This window comes from Semicossyphus pulcher, unplaced genomic scaffold (assembly GCF_022749685.1).
Source record: "Semicossyphus pulcher isolate SPU_LCO1_2020_fin unplaced genomic scaffold, fSemPul1.0.p SCAF_10, whole genome shotgun sequence".
Classification (NCBI taxonomy): Eukaryota; Metazoa; Chordata; class Actinopteri; order Labriformes; family Labridae; genus Semicossyphus; species Semicossyphus pulcher.
Window position 1 is genome coordinate 12,067,257 of NW_027211604.1, and position 14,989 is coordinate 12,082,245.

The 14,989-nt window shown below is 44.4% G+C and overlaps 1 protein-coding gene and 27 non-coding genes across 28 annotated transcripts in view; 27 read left to right on the forward strand and 1 right to left on the reverse strand.

The window, feature by feature from the left end:
• cfap54 (cilia and flagella associated protein 54) overlaps nucleotides 1–14,989 on the reverse strand; it is a 123,708-nt gene that overhangs the window by 91,894 nt on the left and 16,825 nt on the right. The window contains exons 49-54 of the mRNA XM_069671927.1: nucleotides 14,700–14,841; nucleotides 14,443–14,609; nucleotides 14,136–14,290; nucleotides 13,917–14,040; nucleotides 12,963–13,122; nucleotides 12,397–12,554 (exon numbers count right to left, since the gene is read on the reverse strand). Coding sequence (XP_069528028.1) covers nucleotides 12,397–12,554; nucleotides 12,963–13,122; nucleotides 13,917–14,040; nucleotides 14,136–14,290; nucleotides 14,443–14,609; nucleotides 14,700–14,841 — 906 coding nt within the window. The remainder of the gene's footprint in view (nucleotides 1–12,396; nucleotides 12,555–12,962; nucleotides 13,123–13,916; nucleotides 14,041–14,135; nucleotides 14,291–14,442; nucleotides 14,610–14,699; nucleotides 14,842–14,989) is intronic.
• On the forward strand, nucleotides 26–97 carry trnah-gug (transfer RNA histidin (anticodon GUG)). The gene has a single exon. It is a non-coding gene; the product is annotated as a tRNA-His (tRNA).
• trnar-acg (transfer RNA arginine (anticodon ACG)) lies at nucleotides 327–399 on the forward strand. The gene has a single exon. It is a non-coding gene; the product is annotated as a tRNA-Arg (tRNA).
• Nucleotides 760–831, forward strand: trnah-gug (transfer RNA histidin (anticodon GUG)). Its single transcript has one exon. It is a non-coding gene; the product is annotated as a tRNA-His (tRNA).
• Nucleotides 1,061–1,133, forward strand: trnar-acg (transfer RNA arginine (anticodon ACG)). The gene has a single exon. It is a non-coding gene; the product is annotated as a tRNA-Arg (tRNA).
• On the forward strand, nucleotides 1,494–1,565 carry trnah-gug (transfer RNA histidin (anticodon GUG)). The gene has a single exon. It is a non-coding gene; the product is annotated as a tRNA-His (tRNA).
• trnar-acg (transfer RNA arginine (anticodon ACG)) lies at nucleotides 1,795–1,867 on the forward strand. Its single transcript has one exon. It is a non-coding gene; the product is annotated as a tRNA-Arg (tRNA).
• Nucleotides 2,228–2,299, forward strand: trnah-gug (transfer RNA histidin (anticodon GUG)). The gene has a single exon. It is a non-coding gene; the product is annotated as a tRNA-His (tRNA).
• On the forward strand, nucleotides 2,529–2,601 carry trnar-acg (transfer RNA arginine (anticodon ACG)). Its single transcript has one exon. It is a non-coding gene; the product is annotated as a tRNA-Arg (tRNA).
• Nucleotides 2,962–3,033, forward strand: trnah-gug (transfer RNA histidin (anticodon GUG)). The gene has a single exon. It is a non-coding gene; the product is annotated as a tRNA-His (tRNA).
• On the forward strand, nucleotides 3,270–3,342 carry trnar-acg (transfer RNA arginine (anticodon ACG)). The gene has a single exon. It is a non-coding gene; the product is annotated as a tRNA-Arg (tRNA).
• Nucleotides 3,703–3,774, forward strand: trnah-gug (transfer RNA histidin (anticodon GUG)). The gene has a single exon. It is a non-coding gene; the product is annotated as a tRNA-His (tRNA).
• trnac-aca (transfer RNA cysteine (anticodon ACA)) lies at nucleotides 4,738–4,810 on the forward strand. Its single transcript has one exon. It is a non-coding gene; the product is annotated as a tRNA-Cys (tRNA).
• trnah-gug (transfer RNA histidin (anticodon GUG)) lies at nucleotides 5,171–5,242 on the forward strand. The gene has a single exon. It is a non-coding gene; the product is annotated as a tRNA-His (tRNA).
• trnah-gug (transfer RNA histidin (anticodon GUG)) lies at nucleotides 5,905–5,976 on the forward strand. The gene has a single exon. It is a non-coding gene; the product is annotated as a tRNA-His (tRNA).
• On the forward strand, nucleotides 6,206–6,278 carry trnar-acg (transfer RNA arginine (anticodon ACG)). Its single transcript has one exon. It is a non-coding gene; the product is annotated as a tRNA-Arg (tRNA).
• trnah-gug (transfer RNA histidin (anticodon GUG)) lies at nucleotides 6,639–6,710 on the forward strand. The gene has a single exon. It is a non-coding gene; the product is annotated as a tRNA-His (tRNA).
• trnar-acg (transfer RNA arginine (anticodon ACG)) lies at nucleotides 6,940–7,012 on the forward strand. Its single transcript has one exon. It is a non-coding gene; the product is annotated as a tRNA-Arg (tRNA).
• On the forward strand, nucleotides 7,373–7,444 carry trnah-gug (transfer RNA histidin (anticodon GUG)). The gene has a single exon. It is a non-coding gene; the product is annotated as a tRNA-His (tRNA).
• Nucleotides 7,674–7,746, forward strand: trnar-acg (transfer RNA arginine (anticodon ACG)). Its single transcript has one exon. It is a non-coding gene; the product is annotated as a tRNA-Arg (tRNA).
• trnah-gug (transfer RNA histidin (anticodon GUG)) lies at nucleotides 8,107–8,178 on the forward strand. The gene has a single exon. It is a non-coding gene; the product is annotated as a tRNA-His (tRNA).
• trnar-acg (transfer RNA arginine (anticodon ACG)) lies at nucleotides 8,408–8,480 on the forward strand. The gene has a single exon. It is a non-coding gene; the product is annotated as a tRNA-Arg (tRNA).
• Nucleotides 8,841–8,912, forward strand: trnah-gug (transfer RNA histidin (anticodon GUG)). Its single transcript has one exon. It is a non-coding gene; the product is annotated as a tRNA-His (tRNA).
• trnar-acg (transfer RNA arginine (anticodon ACG)) lies at nucleotides 9,142–9,214 on the forward strand. Its single transcript has one exon. It is a non-coding gene; the product is annotated as a tRNA-Arg (tRNA).
• Nucleotides 9,575–9,646, forward strand: trnah-gug (transfer RNA histidin (anticodon GUG)). Its single transcript has one exon. It is a non-coding gene; the product is annotated as a tRNA-His (tRNA).
• Nucleotides 9,876–9,948, forward strand: trnar-acg (transfer RNA arginine (anticodon ACG)). Its single transcript has one exon. It is a non-coding gene; the product is annotated as a tRNA-Arg (tRNA).
• trnah-gug (transfer RNA histidin (anticodon GUG)) lies at nucleotides 10,309–10,380 on the forward strand. The gene has a single exon. It is a non-coding gene; the product is annotated as a tRNA-His (tRNA).
• On the forward strand, nucleotides 10,610–10,682 carry trnar-acg (transfer RNA arginine (anticodon ACG)). The gene has a single exon. It is a non-coding gene; the product is annotated as a tRNA-Arg (tRNA).

Here is a 14,989-nt window from a genome sequence, read left to right on the forward strand (position 1 = left end):
AAGAAAGTGCTCAGTCTAGCCCGTGGCCGTGATCGTATAGTGGTTAGTACTCTGCGTTGTGGTCGCAGCAACCCCGGTTCGAATCCGGGTCACGGCAGGAGTGGTGAGCGGTGCTTCCTTTATGTGATTGCTCTTAGGTACACCAGGCTCTCCTTTGTTTATCATAGTTTTAAAATGGACAACTCAAGCTGATTTTTCCTACTTGTGGCCCTCTGTTTTTTCCACTGGCCCAGTCATTTGACCGGCCTTTTCCAAACCGGCCGACAGGGCACAAGACCATTGCCTTCATGTACCGCTGTGAAAACAAAGGTGACCTCCTGAGTGGGGGGCTAGTGGCGCAATGGATAACGCGTCTGACTACGGATCAGAAGATTCTAGGTTCGACTCCTGGCTAGCTCGTTGCAAATTTTAGCTTGAAAATCACTTGTTCCTCGTTCCCAGTATTCCTCCTCTGCAACTGAAAGCAGCTCACTGATTGTTCAACTGCCTTTCAACATGTCCTAAAAGGCCTCTGAACCCTTCAGTTTCACTAAGACACAGCTGTCATGAAGCCTCCCTTGTATTACTTGCTAGTCATCACTCTCTGAAAACAACATTTCTCCTGAAAGCACACACATGGCATTTCTGGATAAACCATAAACCTGACCCACTTTTGTCACTCATCATGTAGGAAACCAATTCAGATAGAAAAGGTGAACGTTTGATATTCAGTGCTCCAAATGTTCTATGACAAGAAGAAAGTGCTCAGTCTAGCCCGTGGCCGTGATCGTATAGTGGTTAGTACTCTGCGTTGTGGTCGCAGCAACCCCGGTTCGAATCCGGGTCACGGCAGGAGTGGTGAGCGGTGCTTCCTTTATGTGATTGCTCTTAGGTACACCAGGCTCTCCTTTGTTTATCATAGTTTTAAAATGGACAACTCAAGCTGATTTTTCCTACTTGTGGCCCTCTGTTTTTTCCACTGGCCCAGTCATTTGACCGGCCTTTTCCAAACCGGCCGACAGGGCACAAGACCATTGCCTTCATGTACCGCTGTGAAAACAAAGGTGACCTCCTGAGTGGGGGGCTAGTGGCGCAATGGATAACGCGTCTGACTACGGATCAGAAGATTCTAGGTTCGACTCCTGGCTAGCTCGTTGCAAATTTTAGCTTGAAAATCACTTGTTCCTCGTTCCCAGTATTCCTCCTCTGCAACTGAAAGCAGCTCACTGATTGTTCAACTGCCTTTCAACATGTCCTAAAAGGCCTCTGAACCCTTCAGTTTCACTAAGACACAGCTGTCATGAAGCCTCCCTTGTATTACTTGCTAGTCATCACTCTCTGAAAACAACATTTCTCCTGAAAGCACACACATGGCATTTCTGGATAAACCATAAACCTGACCCACTTTTGTCACTCATCATGTAGGAAACCAATTCAGATAGAAAAGGTGAACGTTTGATATTCAGTGCTCCAAATGTTCTATGACAAGAAGAAAGTGCTCAGTCTAGCCCATGGCCGTGATCGTATAGTGGTTAGTACTCTGCGTTGTGGTCGCAGCAACCCCGGTTCGAATCCGGGTCACGGCAGGAGTGGTGAGCGGTGCTTCCTTTATGTGATTGCTCTTAGGTACACCAGGCTCTCCTTTGTTTATCATAGTTTTAAAATGGACAACTCAAGCTGATTTTTCCTACTTGTGGCCCTCTGTTTTTTCCACTGGCCCAGTCATTTGACCGGCCTTTTCCAAACCGGCCGACAGGGCACAAGACCATTGCCTTCATGTACCGCTGTGAAAACAAAGGTGACCTCCTGAGTGGGGGGCTAGTGGCGCAATGGATAACGCGTCTGACTACGGATCAGAAGATTCTAGGTTCGACTCCTGGCTAGCTCGTTGCAAATTTTAGCTTGAAAATCACTTGTTCCTCATTCCCAGTATTCCTCCTCTGCAACTGAAAGCAGCTCACTGATTGTTCAACTGCCTTTCAACATGTCCTAAAAGGCCTCTGAACCCTTCAGTTTCACTAAGACACAGCTGTCATGAAGCCTCCCTTGTATTACTTGCTAGTCATCACTCTCTGAAAACAACATTTCTCCTGAAAGCACACACATGGCATTTCTGGATAAACCATAAACCTGACCCACTTTTGTCACTCATCATGTAGGAAACCAATTCAGATAGAAAAGGTGAACGTTTGATATTCAGTGCTCCAAATGTTCTATGACAAGAAGAAAGTGCTCAGTCTAGCCCGTGGCCGTGATCGTATAGTGGTTAGTACTCTGCGTTGTGGTCGCAGCAACCCCGGTTCGAATCCGGGTCACGGCAGGAGTGGTGAGCGGTGCTTCCTTTATGTGATTGCTCTTAGGTACACCAGGCTCTCCTTTGTTTATCATAGTTTTAAAATGGACAACTCAAGCTGATTTTTCCTACTTGTGGCCCTCTGTTTTTTCCACTGGCCCAGTCATTTGACCGGCCTTTTCCAAACCGGCCGACAGGGCACAAGACCATTGCCTTCATGTACCGCTGTGAAAACAAAGGTGACCTCCTGAGTGGGGGGCTAGTGGCGCAATGGATAACGCGTCTGACTACGGATCAGAAGATTCTAGGTTCGACTCCTGGCTAGCTCGTTGCAAATTTTAGCTTGAAAATCACTTGTTCCTCGTTCCCAGTATTCCTCCTCTGCAACTGAAAGCAGCTCACTGATTGTTCAACTGCCTTTCAACATGTCCTAAAAGGCCTCTGAACCCTTCAGTTTCACTAAGACACAGCTGTCATGAAGCCTCCCTTGTATTACTTGCTAGTCATCACTCTCTGAAAACAACATTTCTCCTGAAAGCACACACATGGCATTTCTGGATAAACCATAAACCTGACCCACTTTTGTCACTCATCATGTAGGAAACCAATTCAGATAGAAAAGGTGAACGTTTGATATTCAGTGCTCCAAATGTTCTATGACAAGAAGAAAGTGCTCAGTCTAGCCCGTGGCCGTGATCGTATAGTGGTTAGTACTCTGCGTTGTGGTCGCAGCAACCCCGGTTCGAATCCGGGTCACGGCAGGAGTGGTGAGCGGTGCGCGGTGCTTCCTTTATGTGATTGCTCTTAGGTACACCAGGCTCTCCTTTGTTTATCATAGTTTTAAAATGGACAACTCAAGCTGATTTTTCCTACTTGTGGCCCTCTGTTTTTTCCACTGGCCCAGTCATTTGACCGGCCTTTTCCAAACCGGCCGACAGGGCACAAGACCATTGCCTTCATGTAGCGCTGTGAAAACAAAGGTGACCTCCTGAGTGGGGGGCTAGTGGCGCAATGGATAACGCGTCTGACTACGGATCAGAAGATTCTAGGTTCAACTCCTGGCTAGCTCGTTGCAAATTTTAGCTTGAAAATCACTTGTTCCTCGTTCCCAGTATTCCTCCTCTGCAACTGAAAGCAGCTCACTGATTGTTCAACTGCCTTTCAACATGTCCTAAAAGGCCTCTGAACCCTTCAGTTTCACTAAGACACAGCTGTCATGAAGCCTCCCTTGTATTACTTGCTAGTCATCACTCTCTGAAAACAACATTTCTCCTGAAAGCACACACATGGCATTTCTGGATAAACCATAAACCTGACCCACTTTTGTCACTCATCATGTAGGAAACCAATTCAGATAGAAAAGGTGAACGTTTGATATTCAGTGCTCCAAATGTTCTATGACAAGAAGAAAGTGCTCAGTCTAGCCCGTGGCCGTGATCGTATAGTGGTTAGTACTCTGCGTTGTGGTCGCAGCAACCCCGGTTCGAATCCGGGTCACGGCAGGAGTGGTGAGCGGTGCTTCCTTTATGTGATTGCTCTTAGGTACACCAGGCTCTCCTTTGTTTATCATAGTTTTAAAATGGACAACTCAAGCTGATTTTTCCTACTTGTGGCCCTCTGTTTTTTCCACTGGCCCAGTCATTTGACCGGCCTTTTCCAAACCGGCCGACAGGGCACAAGACCATTGCCTTCATGTACCGCTGTGAAAACAAAGGTGACCTCCTGAGTGGGGGGCTAGTGGCGCAATGCATAACGCGTCTGACTACGGATCAGAAGATTCTAGGTTCGACTCCTGGCTAGCTCGTTGCAAATTTTAGCTTGAAAATCACTTGTTCCTCGTTCCCAGTATTCCTCCTCTGCAACTGAAAGCAGCTCACTGATTGTTCAACTGCCTTTCAACATGTCCTAAAAGGCCTCTGAACCCTTCAGTTTCACTAAGACACAGCTGTCATGAAGCCTCCCTTGTATTACTTGCTAGTCATCACTCTCTGAAAACAACATTTCTCCTGAAAGCACACACATGGCATTTCTGGATAAACCATAAACCTGACCCACTTTTGTCACTCATCATGTAGGAAACCAATTCAGATAGAAAAGGTGAACGTTTGATATTCAGTGCTCCAAATGTTCTATGACAAGAAGAAAGTGCTCAGTCTAGCCCGTGGCCGTGATCGTATAGTGGTTAGTACTCTGCGTTGTGGTCGCAGCAACCCCAGTTCGAATCCGGGTCACGGCAGGAGTGGTGAGCGGTGCTTCCTTTATGTGATTGCTCTTAGGTACACCAGGCTCTCCTTTGTTTATCATAGTTTTAAAATGGACAACTCAAGCTGATTTTTCCTACTTGTGGCCCTCTGTTTTTTCCACTGGCCCAGTCATTTGACCGGCCTTTTCCAAACCGGCCGACAGGGCACAAGACCATTGCCTTCATTTACCGCTGTGAAAACAAAGGTGACCTCCTGAGTGGGGGGCTAGTGGCGCAATGGATAACGCGTCTGACTACAGATCAGAAGATTCTAGGTTCAACTCCTGGCTAGCTCGTTGCAAATTTCAGCTTGAAAATCACTTGTTCCTCATTCCCAGTATTCCTCCTCTGCAACTGAAAGCAGCTCACTGATTGTTCAACTGCCTTTCAACATGTCCTAAAAGGCCTCTGAACCCTTCAGTTTCACTAAGACACAGCTGTCATGAAGCCTCCCTTGTATTACTTGCTAGTCATCACTCTCTGAAAACAACATTTCTCCTGAAAGCACACACATGGCATTTCTGGATAAACCATAAACCTGACCCACTTTTGTCACTCATCATGTAGGAAACCAATTCAGATAGAAAAGGTGAACGTTTGATATTCAGTGCTCCAAATGTTCTATGACAAGAAGAAAGTGCTCAGTCTAGCCCGTGGCCGTGATCGTATAGTGGTTAGTACTCTGCGTTGTGGTCGCAGCAACCCCGGTTCGAATCCGGGTCACGGCAGGAGTGGTGAGCGGTGCTTCCTTTATGTGATTGCTCTTAGGTACACCAGGCTCTCCTTTGTTTATCATAGTTTTAAAATGGACAACTCAAGCTGATTTTTCCTACTTGTGGCCCTCTGTTTTTTCCACTGGCCCAGTCATTTGACCGGCCTTTTCCAAACCGGCCGACAGGGCACAAGACCATTGCCTTCATGTACCGCTGTGAAAACAAAGGTGACCTCCTGAGTGGGGGGCTAGTGGCGCAACGGATAACGCGTCTGACTACGGATCAGAAGATTCTAGGCTCGACTCCTGGCTAGCTCGTTGCAAATTTTAGCTTGAAAATCACTTGTTCCTCGTTCCCAGTATTCCTCCTCTGCAACTGAAAGCAGCTCACTGATTGTTCAACTGCCTTTCAACATGTCCTAAAAGGCCTCTGAACCCTTCAGTTTCACTAAGACACAGCTGTCATGAAGCCTCCCTTGTATTACTTGCTAGTCATCACTCTCTGAAAACAACATTTCTCCTGAAAGCACACACATGGCATTTCTGGATAAACCATAAACCTGACCCACTTTTGTCACTCATCATGTAGGAAACCAATTCAGATAGAAAAGGTGAACGTTTGATATTCAGTGCTCCAAATGTTCTATGACAAGAAGAAAGTGCTCAGTCTAGCCCATGGCCGTGATCGTATAGTGGTTAGTACTCTGCGTTGTGGTCGCAGCAACCCCGGTTCGAATCCGGGTCACGGCAGGAGTGGTGAGCGGTGCTTCCTTTATGTGATTGCTCTTAGGTACACCAGGCTCTCCTTTGTTTATCATAGTTTTAAAATGGACAACTCAAGCTGATTTTTCCTACTTGTGGCCCTCTGTTTTTTCCACTGGCCCAGTCATTTGACCGGCCTTTTCCAAACCGGCCGACAGGGCACAAGACCATTGCCTTCATGTACCGCTGTGAAAACAAAGGTGACCTCCTGAGTGGGGGGCTAGTGGCGCAATGGATAACGCGTCTGACTACGGATCAGAAGATTCTAGGTTCGACTCCTGGCTAGCTCGTTGCAAATTTTAGCTTGAAAATCACTTGTTCCTCATTCCCAGTATTCCTCCTCTGCAACTGAAAGCAGCTCACTGATTGTTCAACTGCCTTTCAACATGTCCTAAAAGGCCTCTGAACCCTTCAGTTTCACTAAGACACAGCTGTCATGAAGCCTCCCTTGTATTACTTGCTAGTCATCACTCTCTGAAAACAACATTTCTCCTGAAAGCACACACATGGCATTTCTGGATAAACCATAAACCTGACCCACTTTTGTCACTCATCATGTAGGAAACCAATTCAGATAGAAAAGGTGAACGTTTGATATTCAGTGCTCCAAATGTTCTATGACAAGAAGAAAGTGCTCAGTCTAGCCCGTGGCCGTGATCGTATAGTGGTTAGTACTCTGCGTTGTGGTCGCAGCAACCCCGGTTCGAATCCGGGTCACGGCAGGAGTGGTGAGCGGTGCTTCCTTTATGTGATTGCTCTTAGGTACACCAGGCTCTCCTTTGTTTATCATAGTTTTAAAATGGACAACTCAAGCTGATTTTTCCTACTTGTGGCCCTCTGTTTTTTCCACTGGCCCAGTCATTTGACCGGCCTTTTCCAAACCGGCCGACAGGGCACAAGACCATTGCCTTCATGTAGCGCTGTGAAAACAAAGGTGACCTCCTGAGTGGGGGGCTAGTGGCGCAATGGATAACGCGTCTGACTACGGATCAGAAGATTCTAGGTTCGACTCCTGGCTAGCTCGTTGCAAATTTTAGCTTGAAAATCACTTGTTCCTCGTTCCCAGTATTCCTCCTCTGCAACTGAAAGCAGCTCACTGATTGTTCAACTGCCTTTCAACATGTCCTAAAAGGCCTCTGAACCCTTCAGTTTCACTAAGACACAGCTGTCATGAAGCCTCCCTTGTATTACTTGCTAGTCATCACTCTCTGAAAACAACATTTCTCCTGAAAGCACACACATGGCATTTCTGGATAAGCCATAAACCTGACCCACTTTTGTCACTCATCATGTAGGAAACCAATTCAGATAGAAAAGGTGAACGTTTGATATTCAGTGCTCCAAATGTTCTATGACAAGAAGAAAGTGCTCAGTCTAGCCCGTGGCCGTGATCGTATAGTGGTTAGTACTCTGCGTTGTGGTCGCAGCAACCCCGGTTCGAATCCGGGTCACGGCAGGAGTGGTGAGCGGTGCTTCCTTTATGTGATTGCTCTTAGGTACACCAGGCTCTCCTTTGTTTATCATAGTTTTAAAATGGACAACTCAAGCTGATTTTTCCTACTTGTGGCCCTCTGTTTTTTCCACTGGCCCAGTCATTTGACCGGCCTTTTCCAAACCGGCCGACAGGGCACAAGACCATTGCCTTCATGTACCGCTGTGAAAACAAAGGTGACCTCCTGAGTGGGGGGCTAGTGGCGCAATGGATAACGCGTCTGACTACGGATCAGAAGATTCTAGGTTCGACTCCTGGCTAGCTCGTTGCAAATTTTAGCTTGAAAATCACTTGTTCCTCGTTCCCAGTATTCCTCCTCTGCAACTGAAAGCAGCTCACTGATTGTTCAACTGCCTTTCAACATGTCCTAAAAGGCCTCTGAACCCTTCAGTTTCACTAAGACACAGCTGTCATGAAGCCTCCCTTGTATTACTTGCTAGTCATCACTCTCTGAAAACAACATTTCTCCTGAAAGCACACACATGGCATTTCTGGATAAACCATAAACCTGACCCACTTTTGTCACTCATCATGTAGGAAACCAATTCAGATAGAAAAGGTGAACGTTTGATATTCAGTGCTCCAAATGTTCTATGACAAGAAGAAAGTGCTCAGTCTAGCCCGTGGCCGTGATCGTATAGTGGTTAGTACTCTGCGTTGTGGTCGCAGCAACCCCGGTTCGAATCCGGGTCACGGCAGGAGTGGTGAGCGGTGCTTCCTTTATGTGATTGCTCTTAGGTACACCAGGCTCTCCTTTGTTTATCATAGTTTTAAAATGGACAACTCAAGCTGATTTTTCCTACTTGTGGCCCTCTGTTTTTTCCACTGGCCCAGTCATTTGACCGGCCTTTTCCAAACCGGCCGACAGGGCACAAGACCATTGCCTTCATGTACCGCTGTGAAAACAAAGGTGACCTCCTGAGTGGGGGGCTAGTGGCGCAATGGATAACGCGTCTGACTACGGATCAGAAGATTCTAGGTTCGACTCCTGGCTAGCTCGTTGCAAATTTTAGCTTGAAAATCACTTGTTCCTCGTTCCCAGTATTCCTCCTCTGCAACTGAAAGCAGCTCACTGATTGTTCAACTGCCTTTCAACATGTCCTAAAAGGCCTCTGAACCCTTCAGTTTCACTAAGACACAGCTGTCATGAAGCCTCCCTTGTATTACTTGCTAGTCATCACTCTCTGAAAACAACATTTCTCCTGAAAGCACACACATGGCATTTCTGGATAAGCCATAAACCTGACCCACTTTTGTCACTCATCATGTAGGAAACCAATTCAGATAGAAAAGGTGAACGTTTGATATTCAGTGCTCCAAATGTTCTATGACAAGAAGAAAGTGCTCAGTCTAGCCCGTGGCCGTGATCGTATAGTGGTTAGTACTCTGCGTTGTGGTCGCAGCAACCCCGGTTCGAATCCGGGTCACGGCAGGAGTGGTGAGCAGTGCTTCCTTTATGTGATTGCTCTTAGGTACACCAGGCTCTCCTTTGTTTATCATAGTTTTAAAATGGACAACTCAAGCTGATTTTTCCTACTTGTGGCCCTCTGTTTTTTCCACTGGCCCAGTCATTTGACCGGCCTTTTCCAAACCGGCCGACAGGGCACAAGACCATTGCCTTCATGTACCGCTGTGAAAACAAAGGTGACCTCCTGAGTGGGGGGCTAGTGGCGCAATGGATAACGCGTCTGACTACGGATCAGAAGATTCTAGGTTCGACTCCTGGCTAGCTCGTTGCAAATTTTAGCTTGAAAATCACTTGTTCCTCGTTCCCAGTATTCCTCCTCTGCAACTGAAAGCAGCTCACTGATTGTTCAACTGCCTTTCAACATGTCCTAAAAGGCCTCTGAACCCTTCAGTTTCACTAAGACACAGCTGTCATGAAGCCTCCCTTGTATTACTTGCTAGTCATCACTCTCTGAAAACAACATTTCTCCTGAAAGCACACACATGGCATTTCTGGATAAACCATAAACCTGACCCACTTTTGTCACTCATCATGTAGGAAACCAATTCAGATAGAAAAGGTGAACGTTTGATATTCAGTGCTCCAAATGTTCTATGACAAGAAGAAAGTGCTCAGTCTAGCCCGTGGCCGTGATCGTATAGTGGTTAGTACTCTGCGTTGTGGTCGCAGCAACCCCGGTTCGAATCCGGGTCACGGCAGGAGTGGTGAGCGGTGCTTCCTTTATGTGATTGCTCTTAGGTACACCAGGCTCTCCTTTGTTTATCATAGTTTTAAAATGGACAACTCAAGCTGATTTTTCCTACTTGTGGCCCTCTGTTTTTTCCACTGGCCCAGTCATTTGACCGGCCTTTTCCAAACCGGCCGACAGGGCACAAGACCATTGCCTTCATGTACCGCTGTGAAAACAAAGGTGACCTCCTGAGTGGGGGGCTAGTGGCGCAATGGATAACGCGTCTGACTACGGATCAGAAGATTCTAGGTTCGACTCCTGGCTAGCTCGTTGCAAATTTTAGCTTGAAAATCACTTGTTCCTCGTTCCCAGTATTCCTCCTCTGCAACTGAAAGCAGCTCACTGATTGTTCAACTGCCTTTCAACATGTCCTAAAAGGCCTCTGAACCCTTCAGTTTCACTAAGACACAGCTGTCATGAAGCCTCCCTTGTATTACTTGCTAGTCATCACTCTCTGAAAACAACATTTCTCCTGAAAGCACACACATGGCATTTCTGGATAAACCATAAACCTGACCCACTTTTGTCACTCATCATGTAGGAAACCAATTCAGATAGAAAAGGTGAACGTTTGATATTCAGTGCTCCAAATGTTCTATGACAAGAAGAAAGTGCTCAGTCTAGCCCGTGGCCGTGATCGTATAGTGGTTAGTACTCTGCGTTGTGGTCGCAGCAACCCCGGTTCGAATCCGGGTCACGGCAGGAGTGGTGAGCGGTGCTTCCTTTATGTGATTGCTCTTAGGTACACCAGGCTCTCCTTTGTTTATCATAGTTTTAAAATGGACAACTCAAGCTGATTTTTCCTACTTGTGGCCCTCTGTTTTTTCCACTGGCCCAGTCATTTGACCGGCCTTTTCCAAACCGGCCGACAGGGCACAAGACCATTGCCTTCATGTAGCGCTGTGAAAACAAAGGTGACCTCCTGAGTGGGGGGCTAGTGGCGCAATGGATAACGCGTCTGACTACGGATCAGAAGATTCTAGGTTCGACTCCTGGCTAGCTCGTTGCAAATTTTAGCTTGAAAATCACTTGTTCCTCATTCCCAGTATTCCTCCTCTGCAGCTGAAAGCAGCTCACTGATTGTTCAACTGCCTTTCAACATGTCCTAAAAGGCCTCTGAACCCTTCAGTTTCACTAAGACACAGCTGTCATGAAGCCTCCCTTGTATTACTTGCTAGTCATCACTCTCTGAAAACAACATTTCTCCTGAAAGCACACACATGGCATTTCTGGATAAACCATAAACCTGACCCACTTTTGTCACTCATCATGTAGGAAACCAATTCAGATAGAAAAGGTGAACGTTTGATATTCAGTGCTCCAAATGTTCTATGACGAGAAGAAAGTGCTCAGTCTAGCCCGTGGCCGTGATCGTATAGTGGTTAGTACTCTGCGTTGTGGTCGCAGCAACCCCGGTTCAAATCCGGGTCACGGCAGGCGTGGTGAGCAGTGCTTCCTTTATGTGATTGCTCTTAGGTACACCAGGCTCTCCTTTGTTTATCATAGTTTTAAAATGGACAACTCAAGCTGATTTTTCCTACTTGTGGCCCCCTGTTTTTTCCACTGGCCCAGTCATTTGACCGGCCTTTTCCAAACCGGTCTACAGGGCACAATGCCATCGCCATTTTATGCACCATTGTGAAAAGAAAGGGTTCTTTCCTTATATTGTCATAATGTAATGGTAAATAGATATACTTCCATGGGCAAGTAATACATTGCGACAGGGTGGTGTAATGGTTAGCACAGTTGACTCATAGGTACAAGTGTCTGGGTTCGAGGCTGGTTCGCAGTAGTTGTATGACTATGATCACTTTGTGAAGTGTGATGAGATTACTTTTGGAGGTGTAGTCCCAGTACTTGTGATAAGATTACTTTATGAAATGTAAATAGTGGCACAAAATGGATAAATCATCTGAATACGGACGATTGTTTCTTCATTCCCAGTATTCCTTCATTTTAACAGCGGTGATCCTACAGCACATTGAACAAAGGGGTTGAGGATAAATGCACAAAGGACGATTTAAAGATCCTTGTAAAGTGGCCTTTTTACTAAAAGCTTTGATATTGGTTGTCATTCTAGTCCAAAACTGGGTCATGGCAGTAATGGTAACCAAGACTTCATTTTAATTTTTGTTTAAATTAACACCAGACTGTCTTGTATTTTTACATAGTTCTAATCACTCACACATAAACACAATGCACCCCTAGCAGAGCGCTACCATGCATGTTGCTGCCATTCTTTATCCAAACCACAAATCACATAACTCCTGGAAAATTAGGTCAGTTTGTCTGTAAGTATTTAAAAATAACTCCATAACAAAAATGTCGGGAACTGTATGGACACAAAAACCCTGACCATTCCAGCATTTTTAACATCATATGAAAATATTACCACATTTTTCGATATCAAATTCCTTTGTACAGAAATAAATTGTTTGTTTGATATGTAACAGAAGATTCTGTTTTAAAGAGTTATCTGTCTCTGTAAAAGTTAAATAAATAGAAGCACATATGTGTATAAGATAAGGAATAAAGGGGGCACCTTCTAAGCAAATGGGAGTTAAGGGAAAACTTAAAACAACAATGATGCTGTCATAGCAGGACCTGGAGTCCTAGAAAAATATGGGCACAAATGCGTTTTTATTCTGAAATGTCATTTTTTTTCGTTTTCGTAAAATAATAACTCACAAAAAAATGTGGCTGTGTGTGTGTTGGTACCTGCAGCAATTCCATGCTTTCATCTGTTCTGCCTCTCCGTGCTTTCAATTCTGCAGCTTCAACAATCAATAGAGCTTGCAGATCAAGGTCTCCCCACCGTTCACATTCATCAAGACCTTCCTGTAACACCCGAGCTGTCTCCTCATTAGTGTTCTTATCTTAAAAACACGTCACCCCAAAATCCATTCGTTTATAAGCACACAAACACACAAGAAGACAAACACAGACACACAAAAGCAGATTCAGTACCTTATAATCATCCTATGAAACACCAATAAAAACTATGCATTTATTTAGGTGTTAATATTTGATTTTTCAATGTTCTAATACTCCAGTTTTAAGGTAGCACTAGGAACTCTTGGAATAATATTAGTTAGTATATAATAGTTTTGTAAAGTGTCACAATGTAAAGGACCAAGGTAAAAAAAATGATCATGTTCAGTCTTCCCATTTTAAAGTGTCCACCAAGTACAACATTTGTATCACTATATTATTATACATAAACTGTTTTAGTTGACAATAAACCACAAAGACAAAAGAAAAAGCAGTAAAACACATAACCAGACCTGGGAAAGGAGTACCAGTTCCAAGATTGTGTGCAGCCAGGCTGTGGACAAGAGCCAAGCGGCAACGAAGCCATAGAGAAACCCCAATTGTCTCACTGACCTCAACGGCTCTGGGACAATCTTCATGCAGGGAGTTTGACACACTGCAATCTTTAGAACCCTAAAAAGAGAATATAGCACATAGAGATGCAAGTTTAACTTTAAATTTAAACTTACATCTCTAGTAAGATTGGTGTAAATAGGAGTGGAATTAGTCAAATTGTTCTAGATCTATAAATAAAAACAAATTTAAAAAATAAAAATGTATAAACTCCTAAGTGGGACATACAGGATTGAGTTTATTCTTATGCATTGTATACCTCTATGTAAGATAGGATTGTGTCACTTTTCAGTTCACTTTACTCTCCATTTCTAACCCTATAGAGAATTTATTGTCCTCATGGGGGTGAAAATATTACAACCACTGTTCACACCCCCATGTCCATTTTGAATAAATTGAATGCTGGATGTCTGCACATTATGATTGCCAAAGATGGATTAGTCATTCAAAAAGATCCTTTCTCAGGTGTATTTCAAAAGAGGACATAAGGTGTTATGGGAACTCTTGGCAAAATGCAGACGACAGGGTTGACACACACATTCGTATTTCTGTATATTATAAATTTAAGTTAATAAATATGTGCAATATGTTATTGGACAAGTGAAATTACCTAAATTTAAAAAAAAATTGCACTTGAAATGAAAAACTGAAAAAAAAATGGACCCTGAGTTTATCCTGAGATGTTGTCAAGTGATTGGAGTCTCTTAGGGCATTCGGAAATTAACTGTTTTGATGAGCTGCATGTTTGTAAAGTGAAATCTGAAATCTACTGTTTACAATGCAGTACATAGATCTGGATTTCATATGCTTTGGGGTTTTGTTCAAACATCAGATATATTTGAATATTTGGCTACCTTTTTACTTTCAGTCCCCGCAAGTCCAAGCTCATATGTGGCTTTTTGAGAGCCAGGTTTGGGTCCACTTATGATTACAGGAGACGTCTTCAGCAGCATCAATGATGAAACTGCCATCTCAGAACTAGAGGGGGGATGTTACAGTAAAATGGTTAGGATTATCAGGAAAAACAAACAAAAGTAAACCCACTCAAAGTATACAGTATGGACATGCTGTACCTAAGTGCAGCATGTCCTTGCTGCAGGTACAGGTTGGCCTTAAGAAGATTGGACTCTATTGCCAGTTGTAGGTTCTCCATTTCACTACAGGACTGAGATGCGAGTCTCTGCGTAGTGGAATGCAACAAGGAGGACGCTCCTTCTAGCAAAAAGAACTACGACAGGGGAAAAGACAGATATGGAAATATTGACACAAACAAAATTTTAAAAAGTTGCGGCAAGATGCCAACGATACAATAGCAAAATCCAAAAATTACAGTGCTTGGCAAGCCCATGAAGAAAAGATTGAAATTCGCAAAAGTCCAACCTTAATCCTTCCTGGAGTGAGCTTCTCCTTTTGGCTATCAAGAGTCAACACTTTTGGCTCCATTGTCTTAAGAAAAGAGCCCTCGGTGTCCTGTATTTCCTGTTCATACTGGTTTGAGTTCACCGAACAACTTGTAAAGTTTGCACTAGCTTCTCCTTCAATAGAATCTGAAAGACATACCCACATTGTGCATGAAAAGCTTCTGATCCACATTGGAGTTTGGAATAAAAAATAGATGTGTGACCAAGCTTACAGACCTGGCACAGGAGGCCCATGGACAGTGTCACTGAGGGCCAAGACTAGTTGAATACGAGCTAGGTCATATCGTAGGCGCAATGTAGATCCATACAGCCTGCCAATCTCTGGAGCAAAATCAGAGTTGACTAGTTCTTCCAAAGCCTAAATACAAGCATCACATACATGAGAATACATTCACAAGAAACATGTTTAGTAGGCAAGTTAAAAGAAAAACTATTTGGAAAATACTACATGCATTTGTTCATTTGTCATAAACTTGGCTGAAGCAATAGCACAGAGAAGACATCAA